Source organism: Echiichthys vipera (assembly GCF_963691815.1).
Source record: "Echiichthys vipera genome assembly, chromosome: X".
In the NCBI taxonomy this organism is placed as follows: Eukaryota; Metazoa; Chordata; class Actinopteri; order Perciformes; family Trachinidae; genus Echiichthys; species Echiichthys vipera.
The window spans coordinates 36,079,950-36,107,542 of NC_139825.1; the positions used below are offsets into that span (position 1 = coordinate 36,079,950).

General features: G+C 39.8%; 3 protein-coding genes across 23 annotated transcripts in view; 1 reads left to right on the forward strand and 2 right to left on the reverse strand.

Annotated features, from left to right (window-relative positions):
- Positions 1-11,917, forward strand: part of cast (calpastatin) — a 41,134-nt gene extending 29,217 nt beyond the window's left edge. For 17 of the 21 annotated variants that reach the window (XM_083939122.1, XM_083939124.1, XM_083939142.1 and 14 more), the window contains 27 exons: positions 495-533; positions 1,383-1,469; positions 1,592-1,663; positions 1,755-1,847; positions 1,934-2,242; positions 2,357-2,461; positions 2,648-2,764; positions 2,896-2,988; positions 3,620-3,736; positions 4,387-4,485; positions 4,866-4,970; positions 5,108-5,224; positions 5,360-5,473; positions 6,255-6,365; positions 6,825-6,902; positions 7,273-7,377; positions 7,616-7,732; positions 7,894-8,007; positions 8,164-8,271; positions 8,370-8,474; positions 8,597-8,689; positions 8,971-9,015; positions 9,125-9,256; positions 9,498-9,584; positions 9,849-9,878; positions 10,165-10,271; positions 10,382-11,917. In XM_083939122.1, coding sequence (XP_083795248.1) covers positions 495-533; positions 1,383-1,469; positions 1,592-1,663; positions 1,755-1,847; positions 1,934-2,242; positions 2,357-2,461; positions 2,648-2,764; positions 2,896-2,988; positions 3,620-3,736; positions 4,387-4,485; positions 4,866-4,970; positions 5,108-5,224; positions 5,360-5,473; positions 6,255-6,365; positions 6,825-6,902; positions 7,273-7,377; positions 7,616-7,732; positions 7,894-8,007; positions 8,164-8,271; positions 8,370-8,474; positions 8,597-8,689; positions 8,971-9,015; positions 9,125-9,256; positions 9,498-9,584; positions 9,849-9,878; positions 10,165-10,263 — 2,691 coding nt within the window. In that variant the 3' untranslated portion in view covers positions 10,264-10,271; positions 10,382-11,917. The remainder of the gene's footprint in view (positions 1-494; positions 534-1,382; positions 1,470-1,591; positions 1,664-1,754; positions 1,848-1,933; positions 2,243-2,356; positions 2,462-2,647; positions 2,765-2,895; positions 2,989-3,619; positions 3,737-4,386; positions 4,486-4,865; positions 4,971-5,107; positions 5,225-5,359; positions 5,474-6,254; positions 6,366-6,824; positions 6,903-7,272; positions 7,378-7,615; positions 7,733-7,893; positions 8,008-8,163; positions 8,272-8,369; positions 8,475-8,596; positions 8,690-8,970; positions 9,016-9,124; positions 9,257-9,497; positions 9,585-9,848; positions 9,879-10,164; positions 10,272-10,381) is intronic. The other 4 variants (XM_083939133.1, XM_083939126.1, XM_083939138.1 and 1 more) reach the window with 4 other exon arrangements.
- Positions 11,918-12,079: 162 nt separating this feature from the next.
- On the reverse strand, positions 12,080-14,889 carry cd8a (CD8a molecule). Its single transcript, XM_083939679.1, has 6 exons — positions 14,607-14,889; positions 14,154-14,477; positions 13,951-14,061; positions 13,646-13,735; positions 13,385-13,424; positions 12,080-12,778 (listed from the first exon to the last, which is right to left on the reverse strand). Exons 1-6 carry the CDS (start codon positions 14,653-14,655, stop codon positions 12,727-12,729), a joined length of 666 nt encoding a protein of 221 aa, XP_083795805.1. The 5' UTR covers positions 14,656-14,889; the 3' UTR covers positions 12,080-12,726.
- An 8,215-nt stretch (positions 14,890-23,104) lies between these two features.
- On the reverse strand, positions 23,105-26,555 carry cd8b (cd8 beta; the record flags this gene model as incomplete). The annotated part of the gene is made up of 7 exons (XM_083939620.1): positions 26,422-26,555; positions 24,898-25,260; positions 24,137-24,259; positions 23,912-23,927; positions 23,649-23,791; positions 23,275-23,364; positions 23,105-23,142 (listed from the first exon to the last, which is right to left on the reverse strand). Exons 1-7 carry the CDS (start codon positions 26,474-26,476, stop codon positions 23,105-23,107), a joined length of 828 nt encoding a protein of 275 aa, XP_083795746.1. The 5' UTR covers positions 26,477-26,555.
- Between the last annotated feature and the right edge of the window lie 1,038 nt (positions 26,556-27,593).

Consider the following 27,593-nt stretch of genomic DNA (forward strand, 5'->3'; position numbering starts at 1 on the left):
TTCTTTATTATAAAGCAGGCGCTATATAAAAAATACTAAAGGTATCAAAACACTCAATCCACAGAGGAATGCACACAGCCCATATTCAGAAAATGTGCCTTTATATGAGCCGTCAGGACTTCTGTATGGCGTGATGTCACAGCTATACTGTACAAGTAGAAAGTGCTGCTACAGTGCCATTACAGTGATTCCCCAGCTGCAATGACGATGCAGGGCGCTGAAAGCGCTGATACGGAACACCCGGAAAGGCTGACATAGCAGACATGGCTTTTTTGGGATACACTGCACTATTAAAATGATACTGAACCCTAGAGACCAATGTTTTAAAACCTCCACATACGGTATAAAGCCGAATCTATCTGTATGGCCAGAAGAGGAGAATATGTTGGGGAAAGGTTTTCATACTTTGGGTGAACTAAGCCTATGTTGATTCTCTGAAATTACTTCAGTATTTTTTTTTTTCTTCAAATCTGAAATAAATTTCTTTTTTCTAGCTTCCAGCAGGAGCCGCTGTTACACCCAAGGATGTTCCTGTAAGTAAACCGTTCACAATCATTTTGTGGAGTCACAACCTCCTGCATTACACTCATTTTGGTACAAATCAGACAGAGACTTGCTCTTTCTAAACTATTTCTTACATGTAAGCAACTGAGCATGCACTTACATTACACACACACACACACACACACACACACACACACACACACACACACACACACACACACATTCAGGAAGCAGTGTTTCCACTGTGTGATCTCCTGGTTCCTCTAGAGTGGGGAATGTTGCATTACACTGGTGGGTGTTGTCTCAGCAAGCAGTATAGGACCCACCTTCTCTATTCCAGCCCGTTGGCTCTTACCCGACCAAACCCAAACATGCACAACAGCAGACAAATGCCCACGCGCTCACACACCGATACACACTTAACTATCCGCCCATATGTAGGTTACTATTTACTCACCCTCAACACACCCACATTTGCATCATAGCCTACTCCCACTTCTTTAGCTCTGTGTCTCATGATCTGTTTCCACCCAGAAACTTTGCTCCACTCTGAGATTTGTTTTTTGTTTTTGTTTTGATGTTTATCTTATTATTGCTACATCACAATTTATGTGTCAAATGTGTTTTTTTTAGCTCATTTGAGATTGTTTTTTCTCTATGCAATGTGAAGGGTGTGTCTGTACTTTTCCTGGTACATAGTCTGGTTTGTGTTATTTTGCACTTTGTTTGCCTTAGACTTGTCCAGGGCCACCCTCTAGTGGAGAATTATGTGGCTCAAATTTGGAGTAATTCTTCCTAAAGTCAGATCATATTAGTAGTTCTGATCATATCCATATATTTTGTCATTATCTGTTGTTGATGCACTCTTTTCATCTCAGAAACCACTGAGCACAGACGAGGCCCTGGATTCTCTCTCATTTGGGTTCATGACTAAAACTGTTCCAGTTGAACCCAAGAAGCAAGAGGTCAGAGTCTTCAAGCATGGAACACCAAGTCCAACCTCCACCTTTACACCCCTTGTACCCTTTTGACAAAAGTTGATACTTAACAATTTTCCATCTTCTATTTTACTTTCTGCAATGTGTAGAAAAAGGACAATGCTGACAGCGTCAGTGCCTCATCTGCTGGCCCTGCTAACTTTGCACCATCTCCTGTAAAAGTAAAGTAAAACTAAATGTGCAATGTAATTCCAGCGTCGTCTGACTAAAGGACTTGATATTTTATTGTCTAATGTTGTGTTTCTTTTGCAGAGTCCTGCTCCTCCAGCTGATAAAAAAGCTAAGATGGGGAAAGTCTCGGATGATTTCTCTCTGGAGGCTGGACTCCCGTCTGCTACTGCCCCGGTACTTTAAGCTCACACTCCTTCTCATTCCTCTTGGCTGGTCAGAAGAGTTGTTTTTGAACATTGAACCATTGTTGGCTGTTGTAGAAAGATGCTCCTTATGTGGCTGTGTGTCCTCCCGCGGCTGTCTGTCCTCCTGTGGCCGTGTGTCCTCCTGCGGCTGTGTGTCCTCCTATGGCGGTGTGTCCTCCTATGGCCGTGTGTCCTCCTATGGCCGTGTGTCCTCCTATGGCTGTGTGTCCTCCCGCGGCCGTGTGTCCACCTATGGCTGTGTGTCCTCCTATGGCTGTGTGTCCTCCTGCTGATAAAAAAGCCAAGATCGAGAAAGTCTCGTGTGATTTCTCTCTGGAGGCTGGACTGGATTCTAAAGTGGACACCAAGCCCAAGACCGATACGGTGAAATTTTCAGGAGTTCAAGTGAACAATACACTTTGTACCCATGCCCCTGTCCTCTTCTTATTGCTGTAGTGAAACACAGATTATTGACTTCCTTTCCTGTTCTCTCCTCAGGGTGACTCTCTGTCTCTGGATGCTCTCAGCGCTCTCATGGGCACATTGCCAGAAGACAAACCAAAACCTGAACTCCCTGAACTCAGACCTGAGGACATCGTCTCGGTAAGAGCACAAGCAGCCACACTGTCTTTTCCTTATATTTTCTCAAAGCCTTTGATTAGCTCTCTAGTTGTATATCTTGTATCTATTGGCAAATTTTTTGGACTAATCCTGACATTTCAATTCCACTCAAAAACAATTACTGAAAAATATGCCATCAAACCATGCCTGATAATTTCCTTTTTATAGGAGGACAAACACAAGAAAAAGAAGGGTGTGTTTGTAGGAGAGAGGGATGACGCAATTCCTCCAGAATACAGGTTTAATGAGGAGGAACTAAAAAAACTGCCTGCTCCAAAACCTGAGGTGAGACTGGGATAGATTCACTTTAAGTCTCTTGAAGTATCACAGTGATATAAACATGATAATAACAACAGGACATTGATATACAATATACTTCCCTCTGTGTCCCTCTTCCCTCCTCCATCCTCCTGCAGCCCACCATTGGTACTGATGATGCTCTGGACATTTTGTCTGGAGGCTTTGTGTCCTCATCTGCAGCACCTGCTGTCCAGGCTCCTCTTCCAAAGGTAATCTGTAGATCTGTTACTGGTAGCAGACAGCATTGTATTAAAGGCCCCCTCTAATGAAAATCAACTTTTTACCTTTTAACATGTCTATATAGTGTGGGTGTGTTTTTATGGCACAAAACATATCATGAATGAATTGAGCAGTCAATGCTACAGCTGAGCATTTTTGCCTCTAAACTGCAGTGTCTTAATTCCGTATTCAGACATCCAGGGTTTCATACATCACATACCTAAAGCCCAGTTCAGACTTAAGATTTACAATGAGAAAAAACTGTTGGCGCCTGCGACTCAGCTCGTCAAGTCTCCAGCAGCTGGTTTGAGAACGTAAAGCATGTCATCTGGTCAAGTCAGCTACAAACTGTCAGCTGCTCAAAAGGCAGTTTTGAGCAAAGGCCCAACGCCTAATTGGTGTGAACTTGCAGGTTCAGAACTTACAGAGCTGCACATTGTAAGTTTCAACTTGTCTCTTTGCGAATCTTTGGTCCGAAGTGGGTTTAGAAACCAATCTGGTCAACATGAAGCTGGGACATTCCAAGTGAACACTTGCAGATAGCAGAGTATTTTTACAAATGTGTCTGGAGGAGGACTCTAAAATAATCTCTTCAAATGATGTCTCTGTTGATTGTTGTAGAAATCCCCTGGCGTTCCTCCTGTGGCTGTTTGTCCTCCCACTGACAAAAAACCCAAGATGGAGAAAGGCTCAGATGATTTCTCTCTGGAAGCTGGACTTACTTCTTCTACTGCTTTGGTACAGCAAGCTCATGCCTCCTTTCCTGCAAGCATCTCTTAGCTAGCTAATAATGGCCCAAACTGATTGCAATAAAGCACCATGCAGATCTGGCAAATGCTATGCTAGCTAGCTTTGTGAGGCTGTACTTTACACAGTGGCCCTCAGCTAAATGCTAACATCATGCTCACAATAAAGCTAATGTTCTGATGATAAGTGGGTATAATGTGTACCAGGCATCCACATTTAGCATGTTAGCATATTAGCATTTGTTAATTAGCACATAACCAAAACATACAACTGAGACTCAAAATATTATTAGTAGGCTATTCAGTCATAAACCAAAGTTTTGGGCAATTTTCAATTTTGACCTGATGGAAAATTCAGGGGGTCACCAAAGTTATTACAGTAAATCCTGACGGGAACATGGATGTCTGCACCAAATTTCAGGGCAATTTAACCAATAGAGACATTTCATTCAGCACAATAAATAACAACCTCATGATGGCGCTAGAGGAAAAACAAATGTTGGTTATAAAATTCTATGCCTATCTCATCAGTAGATATTCCTCTGGACAGGTGAACCCTTTGACCTGTTGGTGGCATTACATAAAAAGTCAGGAGAAGCTACAGATAGCAATTAATGATGTCATTGTCATTGTATGGTGTAGAAAGTTGAGTCAACCGCAGTTCCCGAAGTTGCTGTGTGCTATTTTCCTGCTCCTGAACCTGGAAAGAGAGCCCCTGAAGTCAAGCACCAGCTGGTTCAGGTGAGATGCAGAAACAAAATCTTAGATGATTTATCTAACTAATAGATATCAACATTAAACTTCCTCAGTTGATTACTTACATTAAGACAAATATTTTATGTATTAAAAGTTTTCTGAAATCTTGTGTTTAAATGTGCGGTGGTGGTATATGTTGGTCGTGGCAAGACCAGACCCAGAATTTGTCAATGAGGGAAAAATAGAGATGTGCATCAAGCCCCTTCTGAGATTTTTTTTTTACTTTATATGTGGGAAAACCATGTTAAATAAAAAATTAATCATAGCAGAGCAGTTTTACATACTTTAAAACATGCCTGAGGGGAACTCTAAACTATAAATGTATGACAGATCAGTAGGACTCAATCTCCCTGTTCTCTCCTCAGGGCGACCCTCTGTCTCTTGATGCTCTCAGTGCTCTCAGTGACACGTTGCCAAAAGACAAACCAAAACCTGAACTCCCCAAACTCAGACCTGAGGACATCGTCTCGGTAGGAGCACAAACACTCACAGAGTTCCCAGCTTTTTCAGAAATTGCAGAAAGCCTCCTGCTGTTGGCATACTGGCAGCTCATCACAAAAAAGAGTCACTGGGCCTTAATATTTCCTACTCTTTTTCCTTTTTCTAGGAGGGCAAACACAAGAAGAAGGAGGGTGTGTTTGTAGGAGAGACGGAGGAATCAATTCCTCCAGAATACAGGTTTAATAAAGAGGAACTCAAAAAACTGCCTGCTCCCAAACCTGAGGTGAGACTGGGACACTATGACAGTTAAATTCCATGCTCTTAAAATGACTCTTAAAGGTGTCTATCTATTTCAAATAAAGTACAAATGTTAAATAAATGCTGACTCATCATTCTCCATTCTCCCCTCCTCTTGCAGCCCACCATGTGTACTGGTGACGCTCTGGACATTTTGTCTGGAGACTTCTTGGACTCTTCACCAGCTCCTGCTGTCAAGGCTCCTGTCACAACCCCCTCAGCTCCTTCTTCACAGGTACACTTTAAATCTGTGATGTGATGTACAGATGAATCATTCAAGCAGATGAAAAATATATACAGAAACAGTTGGGATGTTTGGATGCACAGTTAGATGAGAAGATTAATACCACTCTCATGTCTGTGTATTAAATTAAGCTACAGCAAGCCACAGCTAGGTTCCCCGGGACCTATGTTCCCCATTTTTCCCAAAAAGGGGTCCCCGGTGGCAATACATACCGGGATATTCCCCTCAATTTCTTAACGGGTTAGGCGTTAGGGGTTAGGGGTAGGTTTAGGGTTAGGTCCTATGTTTAATAAAAGGGTCCTATGTTTCCTGTGTCCTGTGTTTCCTGGTCACATACAAAGCAGGGAACATAGGACCCAGGAAACATATGTACGCTCCCAAAGCAGAGGGTTAGCTTAACATAAAAGCAAGAATGGACAAGGGCAAAAGGCTTTCCTGGCACTGTCCAAAATTTTCTTTTTAAATCAGCCCACTAACACCTTTAAAGTCCACTGACTGGCGCGTTTTATCTTGTAACCGCAATGTAAAAACAACAAAAAGCCAGCCATGTTAGCCATAAGCTAAGCTAACAGTATCCTATTTATCACACAGATTGAGTGCGGTAAAGATCTTTTCTTCACATCCTCACATTTTCATCTCTCAGCAAGAAGCAAAATAGGTGTATTTCCTGTGTGTAACTATTATTTTAACTTTGTTTAAATCAGGATGTTGTGTTTTTTTTTAAATTTCCTCGCTTTTCTTACACCTGAAAGTTGCTGTTTCTTTTTTCCAGACCAAGGTAGAGGATTTGTCAGCTCTGGATCTACTTTCTGCAGATTATTTGGCTCCAACTAAAGCGTCTACAGTTCATGCACCTGTCCCTCCTCCTTCCAGGAAGACACAGGTAAAGCTACTGGTGTGTGTGTGTGTGTGTGTGTGTGTGTGTGTGTGTGTGTGTGTGTGTGTGTGTGTGTGTGTGTGTGTGTGTGTGTGTGTGTGTGTGTGTGTGTGTGTGTGTGTGTGTGTGTGTGTGTGTGTGTGTGTGTGTGTGTGTGTGTGTGTGTGTGTGTGTGTGTGTGTGTGTGTGTGTGTGTGTGTGTGTGTGTGTGTGTGTGTGTGTGTGTGTGTGTGTGTGTGTGTCATCTCAGACGCAGAGTGATACTGAATTGTGAAAAGGAATTGGACGTCATAGACTTCATCGCCGTTGTATGTGGCTATTATACCACGGCTATAAACCAATGGATGCTTGATTTGAGCCACACATTTTTTTTTCTGTATTCTCAGTTGTGCGTGCCTTTTCTTGCATTCTCTACCATCTTATTTCAGTCCTTATATCCCACTCTATGTCCCTATGTTCCTGCAGAAAGTAGTTTGTCCTCTGGAGCAGCCTAGCTCAGTTGATGTCCTTCATGGACAACAACGACAAGCGAAACCCAAAACTGTGAGGATATCATTTTTTTTCTGGATTACTATATAAACTACACAAATAGAAAAGTAAATAGGGCATTTTAACCCCTCTTGCCTTATAACGTCTTTTTACTCTCTTTTTTTTTAAGACTAGCTAAAGCTATCACATGATTTACTGTATAGTCTTGCAACGCCAGACCATACTTAAGCGCTGACACAGCACTGTTGTCTGTATACCTTCAAACCAATCACTATCGTTTTGGGCGGATCCCTGGATGCAGTCTTTGCAAAAGAGATAGTGGAGATTGCGGAAGGGCCCTGACATCCATGTCAGACCTATCACAGCACAGTACATCCAGTGAGCCAGACTATGCCATTGACATCCCCTCCTGTTCTTTCCTCAGGGTGACTCTCTGTCTCTGGATGCTCTCAGCGCTCTCAGTGACACGTTGCCAAAAGACAAACCAAAACCTGAACTCCCCAAACTCAAACCTGAGGACATCGTCTCGGTATGGACACACATAGACACACAAAGGGCTCACTCACCAAACACACTTTATTTTGTTGCCTTGCATGTATTTGATATATAGGAAAATAACATGAAAGCCAAACAGATTTTTTTGTAGAAAGCCCTCCTGGCACAATGCCCTTCTTTTTTGAATCTTCTATGTTTAGGGGAGCGGACTGGATTCAGAATCTTATGGGTAATGTCTTGTTTTTGCTGGATTTTCTTCTCACTTTTCATAGGAGGACAAACACAAGAAGAAGAAGGGTGTGTTTGTAGGAGAGACAGAGGAATCAATTCCTCCAGAATACAGGTTTAAAGAGGATGAACTCAAAAAACTGCCTGCTCCTAAACCTGAGGTGAGACTGGGACAAATTCACTTATGATTAAGACTTTCTCCAGAAATAACACTTTTACATGTGATTTACTTTTTTGCATTGAAGAGCTGAAATTTCTCCTTCAGACTGTATTTTGATCAGAGCTCCTTGTGATTTCTCTCCCTTCTCCTTACCTCCTGCAGCCCACCATGTGCACTGGTGACGCTCTGGACATTTTATCTGGAGGCTTTGTTACCTCCTCAACAGCTCCTGCTGTTCAGGCTCCTGTCATCACCCCCTCAGCCCCTCCTGCGCAGGTACATAGATCTAGCTGCAGCCCATACATAGATCTAGCTGCAGCCCATAATAATACAATGCAATGCACAGATACCTTTTCTTAAATGGAAAGGTACTACAATTTGAAATTGAGTGCCAATGCAGGTTTTAATCACTTCATTCTGTTGCTCCCTCAGCCCTCTGCAGACTTCGCTCTGGACGACTTGATGGGAGACTTTGTTGCCTCCAGTGCTGCTCCGACTGTGAAGTCCGCTGCTTTTGTTCCCACAGAAACCGTCCCAGAGGTAAACACACAAGTACAACTCAAGCCTTTTTTGGACTTTTTTGGATCTAAAACCCCACATTTAAATCGGAATCTTTCTGTCTGCATTTGTTCACCCAGCTGTCCACGGGAACAGATGATGCCTTGGATGCTCTCTCAGACACCTTGAAGGGTATCACACCCGCTCCTCAGCCCGCCCCACTTCCTGTCAAAGACATTGTCAAGGTAGCCAGCATGCTTCAAGGGCACAGCCAGCACAGGAGAGAATATTTTCAATTTGTTCTCGGGGTGGGGTAAAAAAATTCTGCCAGTCACTTCAGCTGACCTGATTTGTATGGTTGTTGCAGGAAAAAAAGGTTGTTGAAGAAAAGTTGATTAAGATGGGGGAGAGAGATGACTCGCTGCCACCAGAGTATCGACTCACTGAGGAAGATCTTAAGGTAGTGTCTGTCTAAGTCAGGGTTATGTTTTGGTGAGCAGCTGCTCACAGTGTTGGTGCATGTTTTTTGGGGGAAACCCTAAGAAAATAGTTCTTATTTTTAATGTTAATGCAGAAACAACAGTGAAATATTTTGAACTAATGAGATGGAAGATTTAATAAAGAAAGGAGACGTTGTTCTTCAGGTGAATGAGGCTTTGAATCTGTGCAAGGGTGTTGATTTGTATGTTTACTGCGCTCATTTTAAAGTATTTTCATTTCATTTTAAATTTAATTTTAAAGAAAATGGCAGAAGAGGAAGCAAAAGCAGCTGCTGCACCCAAAAAGGTGAAAATGCACATTGACAAAACATGACTGTAGACAGACAAGCAGTGTTTTAAGATATGCTGTGTATAAATACAACACGCTGATAGTTTGATGTCCTGCCTTTCTTTAGAAGACCATGGATGATAAAACAGCCTTGGACCTGCTGTCCAGTGACTTCTCTGCTGCTCCCCAGCGCACTGCACCATCATCTGCAGCCACAACAAAGCTGGCACCTCCTATGCTGGACCCAGAGCCCCTGAAGGTAGCACGGAAAATAAACTGCAACACATTTTGATGTGACATAGTGAGAAAAACACAAGTGTGACTCATAGTGGTCTCATTTAATTTAGGTGAGACAGGTACGGAGAATGCTGGCTTGCTCGAATTACCTACTGGGATCCACCTGTGCTTTTCAGTCAGAATGTCTGCAGTCAATATGTGGTACCCATTGCTGCTGCAGCCCCTTATTTATTTTATTTTTTTCATTTATCATTCTTTCTTAGCCAATGGCTGGTCCCGTCCTGGACTCCCTGTCTGACACCCTGCTCCCAGATGCCCAAGAGTTTAAATCTAAGACAGACAAACCAAAGGTAAAAAGATCTGTGCTCAGTCAGATGACATCACTGATACAGTAAAAGTTCAAGAGTAACAGAAGACCAGATGTAAATGTAGAGCTTGACATCTAATTGGTTACAATCTGCTGTTGATAAATGGCAGGTCATAAGTACTGATGTTGCACACTTTCAGCCACATTTTACATAGCGCCCTCTACTGGTTATTTACTGCATCAGTGGTCACCTCCTCATGGATCAACAAGGAGTTGTTGAGCATAACCGGTGTCAACTTTGTTACAGGGGAAGAGCAAGTCAAAGTCAAAGTCTAAAGTAAGCAAACTGCCCGCTGCATGAAGACAAAAAAATCAGTTGTATATGCAGCATAATGGACAAAAATTAATCTGCTTATAATTGAGCCAAAGTAAAATCAAAAATCTCCGTAGGTGGAGCCTGCACAAAGCTGCATGTGATTCACTCTCCTGTCTCTGTGTCGGCTAATGTTAATCCCACCCCCCCAACAATCACATGAAATCTGAACAACTATTGCATGCAAACGCAATGCTTCTTCTTTTCCTTTCTGTATATATATTTTTTTAACTTTAACCTTGTATTTCAGAAACACCATGCAGAGGAGCCTCCTGCTGCTGACCTGCCGCCAGCTCAGCTGAGCTCAGATGTTGTGCCCAAGTCCACAAAGAAGGGAGGCAAGAGCTAGACCACTTGGTAGGGTTTGTTCTCACCTTTTCCGTGATTTTACACGATAAAAGATGCTCAATGTGATGAGGATTAAACTTCTTTCCACTGACCGCTGCCGAATGTGTCCCGTGTTGCAGGTTGTCCTCCCGGGCCACAGTGACGCATCAGTGAGGGAGCTGCTCTCTGGATAATGATTCTATTTTTCTAAATCGTCAAGAATGTATACTGGATGAAAGACAAACCTAGATATACGCATGACGCGTGTACACAAACACACACACACACACATACACACACACACACACACACACACACACACACACACACACACACACACACACACACACACACACACACACACACACACACACACACACACACACACAAACATCTCTGCAAGCGATGCCTTTTTTCCCATGTATTTAAGGATGAGAAAGTTTTAGTTTAAGTCTTGGGAAAAAATGAAAATATTTTTGAAAACAAGCTGGTGAATGAAAGAACGAGTGATGAACAGAAAACGAAAGGTTTTGTTGTTTGGTGTGTTGAGCGGGCTGAGGGAAGGAAGGCATTGCCTGTCAGATTCTTGCATGTACATCTCAGCTGACAGTTTTGCCACTGACGCACTGATATCTCAACACACTGCTTATCTAAGCCCGGGTGGTGTTGAGACGTCGGTCGGAGCAGTGGCAGCCGTCAGCTTGCGTGGGAGCAGTACACAGTGGGCGTATAGTAATCGGGATGTTTGTGCAATCTTGATGTACACAGAAAAGCTAAGTTTTCTGTCACGATGTGGTCAGATGCCAATAAGACACTAGTGTACAGCTTAGTTTGCTTATATTTTGGACAAACACAGTTTACGTAATTAAATGTGTGGAGGTTTTTGAAGAGGTGTTCTGCTTAATTCTGTATCCGAGAGCTTCTTGCAAATGCCTTTTACTTTCTGTTTCTGTGGAGAGACGTGTGTCAAGACAGGGGTCTTTTGTATGTATGTGGCCTTATAGAAAAACAATTGCTGGTGTCAGGAAGTGCACTTAGTGAATCAAGGTGGTTACAAGCTTTGTCAACTGCCCCTGTTTGTATACTGTATAAAAAAAAAGATTTTGCTATATATAAGACAACACTGTATAATTTACAAAGGGCTTTTAACTGTAAAGTCAAAAATCAATATACTGCTCCCAAGTTTGTTTGTTTTTTCACATCGAAGGTTTTTTTGTGGGTGTGAGACAAAATATATGAGAAGTATTTTAATGTGGGAATACTAATTAAATAAAAGTTTATCTAAAAATGTTAACGGTGTAGTTACTTTAGAGTCCAGCTATGATTTGTGCCTAAAATAATAAAACAAAAACTAACATGAACTGCCTTAATATGTGGAACACTGTTTTCTAAAATGTGCAAGGGAAGTGTGTGTGTGTATTAAAGTAAACGGGAACAGAATCTACTTCTGAAAATATCTTTCTCTACTTTTGACTTATTGTTGTTTTCAATCTGCATACAGTTGTACCACTTCCTTTTGTCTCCGGGGGCTTACAACAAAACAAATGTCTTTCGCTCAAACTTCATGTAAAGCTTCATGTTTCTGTGCCAAGACCCTGAATGACTGATGGGGATGCAAATGAGTGGGTTTGATGTGCGATAAAATGCAAAACACGAATAAAGACAAATACAATTTGTTTTTCATTGAGTCATAATATATTTTATTTTAGTTTTACAATATTTCAGGTTGCAAAAACTCAGACTGTACATCCAATTTTACAGAAGAAAGAGATTCATATTTGGTACTCATAACTTCAAAACCATAAAAATTTGAATATAAGAAATGCTGCTTTGGAGAATTTAAAAAAAAAAGAAGAATTAAAAGCAACAAAACAAAAAAGGTGAAAATCGTATTATCAGAGCATATTCCTTTGGTTATTTAATTTGTTTTAAAGCTAAAGGCAATTAATTCTTGTTTAAAATTGTTTACAAAAAACTAAAGAACAGTAATTAAGGTTAAAAGTAAATGTAGGGAAACTACACTGAAAAAAATTCAAACAGTTTAAAATTAGCTCTGGCTCTATACAAAAGCAAAATGAAAACTATACAATGTTTGCATACATTTCAAAGCAAAGGCAAATCAGAGTGCTTATTTCTAATATTCTCAGGACGTCAGTGGTTTCTATTATAAACATTCATGAGGTTTAGATAAATAACTACTTCTTGTGATTTCATTCAGGAGTTCTGATTGTGATAGTTACCGTGTGTTATTGTCCGTTAAACAACAATGTTATAACGATGTTGACAATGAAGAGCTCTGAAAGTGTCAAGTACGTGGAAGTTCAATCCTTAAACCACCTTAAACACTTTTTATATTTTCTATCACAAACAATGACAGCAAATAGTTCACCATGAATGTGATTAAAAATATAAGATGAAAAATGATTTCTGCACAACATCGTAAAAAATAATTTCTGTCTAAAGAAATAAAATTGCACCATTTAGACTAAACATGACTGTTGTTCGTCTTTGGTTTTCCAGGAGCCATCATCCGTGGTCTATATGAGATAAACAAGGCATTTAAAATTAAAATTATTAGAAATGATAATGTATGGCTTATTGTATAGTAAATCAGCTCTGGTCACGTGGGAAGAGGGCCATAGCAACAAATGAGGACACTGAGGTTATGTCTTCTTTAATATGTTTACATCTACGTGTTTTTAAGTCACCATTTAAATAATTCAGTATTTCCATATTCCTGCCAGAGTGAAAAAGGCTTTCAAAGATCATTTAGAAATAAAACTATTTTTTTTTTCAATAATTATAAGATGTGTAATTTATAATTTCCTAAGAAGGGTACTGGAAAGAAAGATGTTCTTTGGTACTAAATACAGGAGAATACAAAGTTCTAACAGTAATTTAAGTTTTGTAATTTATGTTTATAAACATTTTTTGATTTGTTTTACTTGTAAATGTATTTAATTAAATTAACAATGAGAAAATATAACTTACCAAACAGCTAAGTGTAGAAATAAATAATGGGGGAAAAAACATTTTTGGTGTCTGGGGTGGGGTTGAGGTGAATATTGACCTCAGTATTTCTAAAATTCTGGCTACAGCCCTTAATGAAAAGACAATATTAGATTAAAAAACAAATAACTTACTTCCTTTTGTAATGGTGTGGGCATCTCCGTGTCCTTATTTCTACAGAAAATCCAAAGCGTTATCCAAAAAGGTTGCAGATCATTACACACACATTACAGCAACAACAACAAAATCTACATTTTAAATCAAGAAAATGAAAAATGACTAAAACAGACTGAAATTTTCTGGGAAACATTTGCAGAATTTTAAATCATATCCAGATTTACATGTCTATTTCATGTATTGACTGCATATGAAACGTTTTTAGATGATGAACTCACGGTTGCAGTACAGGGCGGTGATGATGAGGAGTAGGAGGAGAAGGCCGCAGCCACCGGCCAGTGGCCCCAGTATGACTGGGGTGCAAAACACTTCAAGAAGAAGAAGAAGAAGAAGAAGAATTACTTTATTTATCCCGCAACGGGGAAATTGAATTTTTCACTCTTATTATTAATCATGTTACACACACAGGCCCGAAATACATGCACAGACAATACCTATACATGCAATTAAGGAGAGATGTAAGAGCGAGGGGGCTGCTAGTGACCAGCGCCCCGAGCAGTTGGGAACTTCATGGATCATTTACCTTGCTTGTTGTTGTTTTCTTCACAAACGCATGGCGCGGCTGTTGGATCTGGTTTGGCGGCGGCGGTGGCGGTGGCCTGTGGTGCTTCTACTACTGCCACTTCTACTTTTGCTGAAGAGAAATGAAAGCTGTGATGAAAAGTGATTCTGAAAAGTATCCATCATATGTTTTATACTGTGATATATGAAACAAAAAAAACTCACCTGGAAGCAGTCGGGTTGTTTTGCCAAAGACCAGTTCATTGTTTTTGAGAGACGCGCAGCCGTACGCGCCGCTGTCACGAGCTTTGCTGAAGGCCTTCAGTGTTAGGATATTTTCACGGCTCTTGGAGTGACCGAAGGTGTGGGGGAAGTTGTTTTCCGAGGGTGACTTCGGGATGCCGTTGCTGAAAGACGCAATGAATTCCATGCCAGATGTGTCCAGAACTCGAAACCAGACGACCATGCCCACGTTATCAGGCTTACACACGATTTCAACACGCTCCCCCTCATTTACAAGTTTATCTTCACCATCTCCTGAAGTAATTTCTAAAAAAAAGAAAAGAAAAAAGTGGGAGCCGTTATAATAATATCATCCCCCTCTCTGTTTTGAGGCACCCAAAACAAAGAGTAATAAACAAACTTTAAAGCTGCTACACAGTAAAAGGTTAAACTTACTTTGACAAAACACCAGAATCGCCAGAATCTGAATCCACTTTTTGTCCATTATTAATGCTACAGACGCCGGTAGCTGCCGCACGCGTTGTCTTTGCGGTGTTTCTTTGAGCCTGCCGGGAGATAATCCAGTGAGATATGAAACCACGCCCCACCTGTAACCTTCTTCTCTGCTGTGTCAAATGAGATCATTGCAGCGGCGCGTTGCAGAGCCCTCCTGCAAGCAAGGTCGTGGTCTGCAAGATGTTTGAAGTGGAGCCCACCGATCTGCGCTCAGCATTGAACAGCCGACTTCATCCGTGAGCCTCTGACACACAAACGCAGCAGTGCACGGTATGTAGGCTGAGAAGGATGGGGGGGGGTAGGAAGTGTAAAAAAGACACTTCACAAACTCGATACTGTCTCTGCACAAATCATATGGTGAATTTCAAGAGACTCGTTCTTATACCCAATGAAGACACAAATCTGCCCAGCTGAAGTGTCCTTGAGGTGCAGGGCCACTGCTCTGTAGCTGACTTTGACCTTTGACCTCCCTCCTGTGTTTGATCAAGGGGCATGGAGTAATTGTGAAAGGATTAATATTATACTTAGGATTTCAGCAATTCAGAAGAGAGTGGAAGAAAATCCTGACATTTGATATTGATTGCCTCATTTAAATGTTGTTGGCAGAACAGTGCATAGACCTACCGTTTTGCTCAGACAAAATTCACCCTTGACTACTTGAACCCTCATTCCCCTTCCCAAATCATGGTTCTGGATTAGAAGGTGACATGAACACAGTGGATTGGGGATGGAAACCGGTGGACAACCAGTTCCTGCCACCAGTTATGACCAGTAAGACTGCTGCCCCAGAAACATCCTGCCGAAAACAACGGTGCAGTTGCAGGGCGTATGGACTACCGTGCATGTCTGCTTGTGGACCATGTCAAGTAGGCAATTGTGAGAATCACTATAATCCACCTTTATGGGAGTTGATAACTTCCAAATCAAACTTAAAGCTGACATGATAACTATAGAATCAAACTTAACTGACTTGCCAGTGTTTCGATTTAACGAGTGACCCTGTTAACTGGAGACTTTCAGCTGAGTGCCTCTGTGGTTGCAGAAGAAGAAAACAGGACTAGGTTTTTAAGAGAGATACTCATAAACTGTATAAAAAGGAGATATGCTGAGATATGTTTTACTACACCAGGGAGACAGGTTCGTGGCTTCGTGGCGCACCAAGTTAATTTCTTATAACTTTCATTTATTTTCCGCATGACTACGAAGGAGTTAAAAGGGTTTTGTTTGTTTTAAGTGGTGAATAAAATTCTACGCACATGTGTTTACACAGGCAGGTTTCGAAGACAAATGGATTTATTTAGAAAAGGAATTAGAGATAGATATCAGGAAGAGCGAGTCGCTCTCTTCCTGTTTACCGTAACAACAAGCAACAAACAAAACGCCACTGACACATTTACTCAAACAAATCTTTAAAGACTGATCAGGCAGGTGATGTTATGTTTAACGTGTGTGGTGGTCAGCACTGTCGCCTCACAGCAAGAGGGTTTCTGGTTCGAATCCTGGCTCACACATGACAATTGATCTTTCCATCTCAAACTATGTCACAATTGCATTTTCATCAGCCCAATTTCAAAAATGTCTCTGGGGAGAAACCCCCGAAACCCCGTCTGAAAAGGACTCTGACTTCTGGGCTACAGTACGGGTGTTTTCACTACTCTCTAGGAGGAATAAAAAATGGGGCCTTTCTTGGAGTCAAATATTGGTAAAATTTTAAAAGATATTCTTTTTTTTATGTTTTAAATGACCTTCTATGCATTTTTAAATCTGTTATTTGTTTTAAATTACCTTTTATGTGTTTTAAATTTATGTGTTATGTGTTATTTCTCCCAATGCTTTTAATGTTTTTGTGAAGCACTTTGATTTATTGTGCTGTACGAATACACTTGCCTTGCGTTTATTAGTCCCACACTGGTGACATTTACAATGTTACAGCAGCAAAAGAGGATATGTGAAAATAACAAAAGCCTTAATAACAGACGCAAAATACAAAATACAAAATACTATAATACAATAATAATAGACGTAATGTATAAAGTATAACACAAATTAACAGTTACAAACAACTAAAAACAGTAAAAGTGAACAAGTGACAAGTGAACGCAAAAGGTGACAAATAGGACAAGTCAACAGTGTGTGTGTGTGTGTGTGTGTGTGTGTGTGTGTGTGTGTGTGTGTGTGTGTGTGTGTGTGTGTGTGTGTGTGTGTGTGTGTGTGTGTGTGTGTGTGTTAGTGTGTGTGTGTGTGTGTGTGTGTGTGTGTTAGTGTGTGTGTGTGTGTGTGTGTGTGTGTTAGTGTGTGTGTGTGTGTGCTGGTTGTAGAGTCTGCAGGAAGAAAAGAACAGCGGTACCTCTCCTTAACACACAGCAGGAGTCTCAGTCTGTCACTGAAGGAGCTGCTCAGTGATGTTAGTGTCTCATGTCGTTAGAAAACTTCTGAGCAGTGTGAGGAGTTGTAAGTCTGAAGGGTGAAGAGGGAGGAGAGCCAGGACAGTTTCCTGCGGGGCCCCTGTGCTGCAGACCACTGTGTCAGACTGACAGTTCTTATCCCTTATATACTGTGGTCGGTTGGTCATGGTCTCTAGGTCAGGAAGGTACAGTCCCCTGCTGATTATATCACTCTAATAGGCATTTATTCATATTAACCTGTCAAATTGTAGTGTCACCTCTAATGATTTTTTTCGTATGTATGAAAATGGTGCACTAACTTAAAAAAGTTTCATCTGTGTTGCACACCCAACCCAGTGTAGTGCTACATCACTGCAGCAAGGACATTTTAACCGCTAGATGGCAGCAAAAGCAGGACTGATAGCTCTGTCATTGATTAAACAGTAAATCATCATTGCTCTGCAAGGGCTGAAAAGCTCAAGTGTGTTGCATTACTGGCCACGTCCCAGTCAGTGATGTCACAACAGGTGTTTTACCTGTGACTGCTAAGGAAACAAGCTAATGCACCACAACTGTGAGGAGACGTGCAACACATGCTCCTCAGACAGATTTAATTTCAAATAACCTTGATGATGTCATCAGGGTAATTTCAAATTAAAGGCCTTTGGCTTGGACTTGGAGAGTATTTTTTTTCTTTTGCAGAAAGTCTGAACTAGAGGTGTGGAGTTTAAAAGCATGAAACGTGAAGAGTTATGGGAAAAGCAAGATCCAATGTTTCGGCGGCTTAAACTATTACCTGTAAAAGTCAGGATTACTTGAGCTGTGATGCTTTATTTTTAACATTGTTTTTGGAAATCTGTCACTTACAAATCCCCAACTGTTATGGAAGTGGATTACTAAATTGCTGAGTATCCCTAGAGTTTGGAAAGCTGCTATCTGGGAAGATGAAAACAAGACCCAGGTTGTAAAACAGCATCTTACATGAACAACGAAAGACAGAGTTAGGCAATAATTAGGTATCATGTCATCTGTCGTTTTATGTGAAAGCTTGTTGAAAAGTTCTACAGAAGTGAAACTCCCTTCAGATGAACAGAGCAGCTGTGGCGCAACCCGACGCCCGTCCTATTTCCTGTTCAGTGATGGAAAGTAAATGTGACGATTTCGTACAGATAAGTGGGCGATTTATCTGTTCCATGGGTGGGAGGAGAGAGACAGTATTGTGTCTCATTTACCTGTGCATTTTCTTTACCCCGTCACATGATGTCCTCTGAATGCAGATGCTTATTATTAACTTAACTGTGTTTTTCATGAATCACTTTGCCATTTATTTCAAATGAAACCATGGTTGCAGTTTCAGTAAAGAGGGGATTCTGTTGATGCTCTGTGTTCGAGGGGAGACCCAGTCAAAACGCTCAGCTAGCCCACTTCACCTTTCCATACCTCTGTTTCAGGTTTGAGTCACTCACAAAAACACCTGCATGGGCTTCCCTATCTTAGTCACACAGGGGGTCTCCAACCTGAAACTTACATCTGTTTGTGTGTGTGTGTGTGTGTGTGTGTGTGTGTGTGTGTGTGTGTGTGTGTGTGTGTGTGTGTGTGTGTGTGTGTGTGTGTGTGTGTGTGTGTGTGTGTGTTAGTGTGTGTGTGTGTGTGTGTGTGTGTGTGTGTGTGTGTGTGTGTGTGTGTGTGTGTGTGTGTGTGTGTGTGTGCGCGTGTGTGTGTGTGGCGGGTGACCAGGGGAAGCCAGTGAGCTTGACATTCAGATTCAGTCAGAAGTCTTTACAATCTGAAAATAGCAACACCCTCAATAACAGTAAATCAATACCTGTTGTAGCTTATTCACCAGTTCTTCATCACTTTTCTTCACCTGTCACTGGTCTGTCGCTGCACTGGCCACTTCCTGGCATTGTGGGGTATGGAGTTGTGAAAAGGAAAACCAAGAGCAACAAGAGGAGTAAGTAGAAATGGAGAAACTGAACCCAAATACGTGTTTGCTCATCATTTCTTCTGTTACTTCCTGTTTTGGAAAATAATTTCCACATTAAAATTGCCATTTTTTAAAATCAGGTTGATACATGCATCTAAAAGTTTAATGTGTTTTGTTTAATTTCTTCAGGAAAAAATAACACAGAGGACTCCACCTTGTTCAGTTTGTGAAATTGATTGTTATATTACACAACATGTGAAAAATGTAACCTTTAAAATATACAGTTGATCCTGTAAAGCATGAGCTGACATATTACACAATATGTTTTTTATACAGGATTTCACCACAGATCCTAATGTCACGGTGTTTGTATAATTCAACATATTTTAAATCCGATTCATTTTTCTATTCTTGACTAACTTAATATATATTCTTGTTTTGTCTTTTAAATGTAATAGATGGAGATGTAAAACTTTAGAATTTTACAAAACATATGGCCGATATATCTGATACGTCTTTTTTATGTAATATTTATAATTATGAACATTTGTAGGCTATCTCTTGCAGAAAAAGCAGAATATAATTGTTTTTGTTAAGTCCCATATTTATAATATAATATAAACTGTGTTATCACATATGCACATACAATATGTATGTTATGTGAAATGATGTTTCACATGATGAATTCACAATTGATGAATTATTTTATAATATATACCTATATATATATTAAATAAAAATGCTTACAGGAAACTGTAGATAATGTGTTTATTCTTGGGTTCAACATCAGCCACATATTGTGCTCCTCTGTCTTTTATGCTTCTGTTTCTCTGAGATGAACAGGCTGTGTTCAGATGAAATGATGATGAAAGTTAAAGTTACAAGAAACCCCTAGAGTAAGTGTGTTGCCTTCATGTACAATTGTTATAATTACTAATAGTGTGAGATGTATTTATTGCATTTTAAACTTTTAAGAGATGTAGTTTATTGATCCCCTGAGGGTAAAGTCGCTTGTAGAAGAAACACACAGAAATACATATATATGTATATACAGTATATCTATATGTAGTATAAAGTAAAAATAAATATACGGTTCTCTCTAGTGCTTTAACTTTTTTAACAGATTATTTATTTTGACTACACTGTAGTAACAATAAAAAAACATAAATACACATTACATGTATTTAACAGAAGAAGGTGTGGGATACAACACATTAATGGTTTACAAATTATATTGTGTATAGTTTGCCGTGTCTATTTTTTTTGTGTGTTTTAAATAATGGTATCAGCAAAAATCAATAGATGTCTTACAGTTGTCATCTGCAGTCATTTGTGTTTCCTGGACACTGATGAACATGAATAAATTATCTCCCAAGCGTAGACACAGATTGAACATATTATACTATCCATGCAGTTGTTAAGGTTATTAGGTTTACCAGGCTAACACTAAAGCCATCTAATACAACTGCCATGCAATAAGTCCTACCTTTATTGAGGTTATAATATATATTTTCCTTGAAACTGGAGGCTGTCTTCTGTGGTGCCGGTGAAGTGTATTGCGTTTTATTGAGAGGTATTTTACCACATCTTTTGAGCGTAACTGCAACTGAATATACTTTGATTGTATATGCGATACAACATATAACGGTTTTCATTTAAAAGAATGTTGATACATCATTTGTTTGATTTTGTTAATTTAACTACATTGTTACCTGCATTTACAGGAATTCATTTGTTTTCTTCATATTTTATAGTAATTGATCATTTATAAATCGATAAATAAGCACATCACCTACACATAATAATCATGTACACTGCATTTAAATGCCTTTGATAATATAAATATATAATATTATATCTAATAAAAACACTGCAACAAGAAGTGTCTTCTTTAAGTTTTGTTCTTTTTCTCTCACTAACTCACTTTACTAATTTAAAAACTGTAACACTCTTTCAGTCTTTCTCTCAAGTATCTCTTTCAGTGCTTGTGGTTCAGTCTGTGGTATTTTTGTGGTCTTTTTGTTTCAGAGACTAGATGAAAAGCTCAAAGCTGCGCGAAGCGATACCATCTCAGTGAACATGGCTCTGTCTCTCCTCTCTCTCCAGCACACAGGAAAGGGTTGCGCACACTCCCTGAGACCCGAACAACCACCAACTCAGTCTTTTCTTCACACTCCTCAATCGCACAGGTGTGCATGTGTGTTTCGTGTGTGTGTGTGTGTGTGTGTGTGTGTATGTGTGTGTGTGAGAGAGAGAGAGAGAAAGACAGAGAGACATCAAGAGATACACACTTAAACACCTTAAAACTCCCTTGTATCCTATAATTTAAGATCATAACAATAAAGCTGGTTGGTACATACTGGAGGCAGTTCAACAGAAACTGAATGTGATGCAAGTTTACACATCAAAGGTAAAGGAAGAAACCAAACCCTGTCATTCACCTACTCAGCTTCCGCCAAACACAATATTGATAATGGATTTACAACAACCACTTCCAAACCTCTTTCTCTTCTTTTCCGTACACCTGCAAATAAATCGTTAAATGCGTAAAACACTATATTATAACAGCATAGGATTTCTTAGTTATCAGTGCACAAGCCATAACTATCACTGGACACAAGCGCGCGCACACACACACACACACACACACACACACACACACACACACACACACACACACACACACACACACACACACACACACACACACACACACACACACACACACACACACACACACACACACACACACACACACACACACACACACACACACACACACACACACACACACACACACACACACACACACACACACACACACACACACACACACACACGCACACATGCACACACACACATAGAGTGTTTGGCCTTGGGGTTTTACATGTATCATTACTGATGTTGCAACAGTGCCCTTGAGCAAGGTGTAACTCTGCATTTGGCAGAGTTACTTATTTAGATGTACAGCAGATCATAGTGAAAAAAGACATTTGTTTATAGATGCATTTGATACTATAAAGAAGATTTACCACTGTAAATTATTGGTAATATACACTTTTATTGAAATAACAGAATCTTGCTCACAGAGAAATCAACTTTTCAGGCCTGTTTTTAACAAAATGTTTGAAAATAACACAAAAACACAAATAAATACCAAAGACAGCAGAAAGAAAAGTGTACTCCCATGCAGCTATTCAGACGACTATGTGTTGTATGTAATATACGCTGTATATAAGTAAACAGATCAGGTTTGGGCTTTGAGAAAAAGTACTGCCATGTTTTGTTCAGATTTAAGAATAATCTAAAAACCAAAGCTACAGATCATTAACCTGCTGAATTGAAAAAGCACCTGGATAAATGATGGTGTCATCTGCATATCGGCACCTCAAAATCATTATAGAAAGAACATACCACTGACGGAGTCTGTGTAGTAGGTAAAAAATCCTGCTATTCCCTCCCTACGTACACTCCAAGTCCATTCCCCATGTATTTTAGCTGTTAGAATTTAACTGGTGGAGATCTGGAGCTGCCTTGTAATAGGTGTAATAAAAAACAGTGAGTATATTACAATATGTTACATGGTTGCTTCTCTTGAAATCATAAAACTTTTCCCTGGCGCACCTTTTGCTAACAACACGTTGTGTTGTTAGCAAACACAACGTGTTGTTAGCAGAGGTGATCTTAAGGGATCTTCAGGCTCCACTGGATGTAGGTTACTGCAATCACAGAGGCAAGCGTTAGTGTGTGAAAGATTTTTTTACATTCATACTGCATAAACAACCTCTGATTCTAGCACATAATGTAGCAGTTTTACTTCCACCTGAATTGAATGGCGATAAATACACACACATACAATAAATGTTTCATATAAAATACAATAAAAATATCATATCAGATAACGATGACCTGGACAAATGAGAACATTCACAGGCAAAAAACTACATACTTTGAGTCAAATATAAGCTGTAGATGCAGTGCTTTCGGTCATCTACCTCCTCCTTAATTGTGGAAAACAGAAGAAAGAGTTTAAAGTATTGCACAGAATGTAAAAATAAAACAGAAATTATTGCTATTTGTTGATTAGCAAAAATTAACCGATCTTTTCACAATAGGTTCTAATCTACTTACTTCACAAAGTGGTGTCGACATTTTTTGGGCAGTCCTATAAGCAAGAACGTGCAAAGAAAACATTTAAATATATATAGATATAAAAATATGTACATTTCAAAGCTCTTCAATTAGTTTGCCAACTAATTGTGAGCAATGTGGAATGAGATGCTGGAGGACTACTCACGGCTGAAGTAGTACAGTGTGCAGATAAGAGCGAGAGCCAGGGCCGCAATAACACCAACTAACGGCCAAAGAATCAGCGAACCACAGCCATCTGGAGCAAACATACACAGTACCTGCTTATATCTAAATGCATTGTAGCCATGTGTTATAATCGATCAATCATTAGATGGGCTTTCAGTACAACCTATTATTGCATTATCTCTACCCTTTCTATTGTATTTCTATCATTACAATCCGATACAGTGCACAAGATTAATACCGTTACAGTACATTTATGAAAATGCTTATACATCATACGTATAACACACACACAAGCAACAGAACATAATACAACTTACGCAACCTGACAAATGTGCCTCTTTTCCCTTAACTTACCCTGTGAAGACTTCTTAGGGCAGCGGCAGACTGACTTGACTGGTGGTTTGGGTTTCGTCTCAGGCGGTAACGTTGGAGGGGTCACTGTCAGATAAAGACCAAAAATATGATAAAGAGAAGTGATTAGTATTAAACAGCAGAAACTGAAAGGATAATCCAATCATTTTTGACCTGTCCCTCCTATTTTCCCATCTTTATCCATCATAAAAAATGATCCTGACCTGGATTTTATTACAAGTTCTCACTACAGATACATCATGTACTGTATGGTGTACTGTCCTGTTCGACCAGTTATTCTTCAAATTTTTCAAATTTTTCTCAGAGATAATCACATATTGATGGATAACCTCTACACATGCATATTATAGATCTAGTGTAACTACAACTTTCTTTTTATCCATGATCTGGAAACCTTTTACTATCTATTTCACTCTACATTAAATCTGCGTTTTACGGGTGCCTGGTGGCTCAGTGGTTAGAGCAGGCACCAAATATATAGAGGCTAAAATCCCTCGCCGCAGCAGCCCAGGTCCGATTCCGTGAGTCCGTGGACCTTTGCTTCATGTCACCACCTCTCTCTCTCTTCCATTTCCTGTTGACCTCCAACCATACTGTCCAAAATAAAAGGCCACAAAATAAGTCTTAAAAAATAAATAAAATTGTGTTTCACCAGTCAGTCAAAAAGAAGCGCTCAACCACAATCCAAAGTAACTTCGAAACTATAATATTTCCCATGCATACTTGTTACAGATATACATCTCTCAACAAAAGCAGTAACGGCAGTCACTCTTGAGTGCTACTGAGGCTCAGAGTGTCCACTAAGTCTATGCGGTTGACTCCCTCACCCAGGTGAGCAAATAAACTATAAGAAGCTCCCATATTTTGGTCAGAACTAATAACTCTGGAGAAATAGGATACATAGAAAGGAACCAATTTTAAAATATAATGACTTATTAAAGGATAATAGACAGAGGAGTTATACTGTAAAAGAGGGCAGCACGAGGCAAAGACTCCTGGTTGAACTCGACATGTTACGTAGCAGCACATAATGATCTTAAGACGTAATGTTATGAGGCACCAAATTTAACTGCAGAGTTTTGGTTTAGATCAACATTTACTCAGGAATTATTACTATATTATATTTATTTACTCAGGAATTCAGGCACATGTACTGAAACCCTCATATCCGCTTAATATTTCACCTGATATTTAACTGTAAATGAAGCGCTCACTATTTCAGTGTACAAACCTCCTGGCCGAAGAAGAACCCCAGAGTTCCACACTTCTGTTTTTTTCTTGCACTTGAGGACACAAGAATACATCCCTGTGTCCTCCTCTGTCACATTGATGATGCGTAACATAAAGGACATACTGCCTCTGTTCCTGCTGAATTTGAACCGTGCTTCGTCCACTTTGTTCACACTGGTCCCATGGGTAGCAAAGTCAGCATTGTTGCATTTGCCTAAGAACTGTACTTTGCTGTGGCTATAAATACTGCGAAACCAGTAGACTTCACATAAGGTGTAATTGCTGGCGCACTCAATAGTCTCTGTACTGAGTATTTGAGGATACTGAACTTTGCTGGGTTTTTGCTGCAGGATCTGGCCCAAACCTAGGAGAGAAAAAAGATAACTCAATAACACTCAAACTCCTAAGAGACACAACAGCACATGTGTAGTCTCTCCTGAGATTTATTGAAAAGTAAAAGCACAGACAAGTACTCTTCAAGCAAGAAACACGAAAGTACAACTGGCAAAATGGTACAGAAACACTACACCGAAAGTGTTGCAAGAAGGGAAACAAAGCCAGACTATGAACAAAACCTCTTGTACGTATTTCAACTTTTGAAGGTGACATTTGGAAATTGCTATAAGGTAGACCGATTTGGCATTCATGCAGTGTTTAAGAAGAGCTTTTTCATCTTATTTTAGAATCACGTCCAATGCCTGTGGGTTTTCTAGTCAGGTATGTAGGCATACCTTTTGCAATCCCTATTCTGATGAAATATCTTAAAGATAAGCAAGGCTTCCAGTGTGCCAGAAGTAAAGGCTAATTGGTAAGTCTTTTGGTTGATCATTCTGTTCTGTCCAACATCTGGGCGATATGAAACGCACAAATTGTGAGACGTTCAAGAATACACCAAATTGTTTTAATCTGCATCCCATGAGTTGTTATATAAATACAATATAATTATAATAATAATTATTATTATTATAATAATAATAATAGAATGAATAATTGCAAAGCCTTGATAGAGCTAAAATATATCTAAAAAAGCAAAATAAGTTTAAATATAAAATTGATATACACCTACCGCAGAGCACAAACAGGTATTATACCCTCATCATCTGTCATCACTTTACCTTTAATCCAGATTGTACACATTACATTGAGGTAATTGTAAAAGTATCAATAACCAGTATACAATTCTGAGATATAAATTAACTTCCGTGGCAGTTTGACCATTTGTTTTAACGAGTGAACCAAAGGCTACGGCGTTGTACTTTGTCCCTTTAAGCATTCAGTGTTATCTGTTGGACTATTATAAACAAAGTTCACCTTTTAGCACAAACTATGGTTATGTATTTGATGAGTGTAGATCTCATCTCATCTCATCTTCATCCGCTTATCTGGGGTCTAATTTAAGTTAAACATCCGACAAGTGTCAGTTTGAGCAGACGACGACACATCCCTCACTACAGGCCCCTGACTGAGTTATGATGTCGAGAATGCCTGAGGCAAATGAAACAACAGAGAAACTTAGTGGCCTTACCTGATGTCCACAGCGATACTGTAAACAGTGCCCATGCCAGTGGCAGCAGGACCATTTCGTCCAGTCGCTAGTGTGTGTATGCACCTGTGTATCTTAAGTGGTAGCTGAGGGACGCTGCTGATACTTTCTTTTCCTGCTATCTATCTGTCAGAGATGATGGGAGGAACTGAGCTGACAGGGCCCTGAGTCGTCAAGGCAACACCCCAGTGTGACACACTCAGGGCCTATCAGAGTGGGCCATTTACCAGCACACACACACACACACACACACACACACACACACACACACACACACACACACACACACACACACACACACACACACACACACACACACACACACACACACACACACACACACACACACACACACACACACACACACACACACACACACACACACACACACACACACACACACACACACACACACACACACACACACACACACACACACAAATTTAATTTTGAAATGTGCATAAAATATAACAGACAACTGTCAAAATGGATACCATATATAGCATACAAATAATACCAATCATCTGATTCTAACATGCTTTAAAGGTGCAGTTCAACATACATGACACACATACAGTGATCATAACAAACAGCTGATGAACACCACATGAATACCACATATCAAGCAATAAAACAGTTGTATATTCACAAAGCAGCAGTTTGCAGTGCTGTGGTCTCTGCCCAGGTGCATGACCTAGAGCTCAGCAGAGTCCTACATATTCAGTTTCATGCCTCTCTGCAAAGCACAGCGAGGGATTACCAATGTACGGAGCCTGAACTGCAGGTATTGGAAACAAAGGACCAATTATACAAACCCTGATCCACAATTCTGTAGATTATTTTTAAATATTGACTGGTTTGTGTCTACAGCTTCTTCACTTCTTGCTCATTACGTTTTTTAATTTTAGTGTATCAAGACACAAATTAAGAAAGCAGTATAACAAAACGTTGTGCGCTTAGTGCATGACAACCTGATGCAAAGTACCTTTGCAATACAAATCATATGAGTTCTGAATATATTCACTTATCTAAAGGAACATTCAGTATAATCAGGAAAAATGTAGTGAAATAGTTTAGTAGTAAAATATTGACTCTAAATTATTTCAACAGAATTAATATGTCTCAATTAGTTGAACTTTCTTGTAGTATGAAAG

What these genes read in the sequence shown, in the direction of transcription:
- cd8a (XM_083939679.1), bottom strand. Translation starts at nt 14,655, where the DNA reads ATGGACAAAAAGTGGATTCAGATTCTGGCGATTCTGGTGTTTTGTCAA. An exon ending in AACAACCCGACTGCTTCCAG is followed by an intron (nt 14,062 to 14,153) that starts GTGAGTTTTTTT and finishes ATTTCTCTTCAG; the next exon opens with CAAAAGTAGAAGTGGCAGTA. An exon ending in AGAAAACAACAACAAGCAAG is followed by an intron (nt 13,736 to 13,950) that starts GTAAATGATCCA and finishes TTCTTCTTGAAG; the next exon opens with TGTTTTGCACCCCAGTCATA.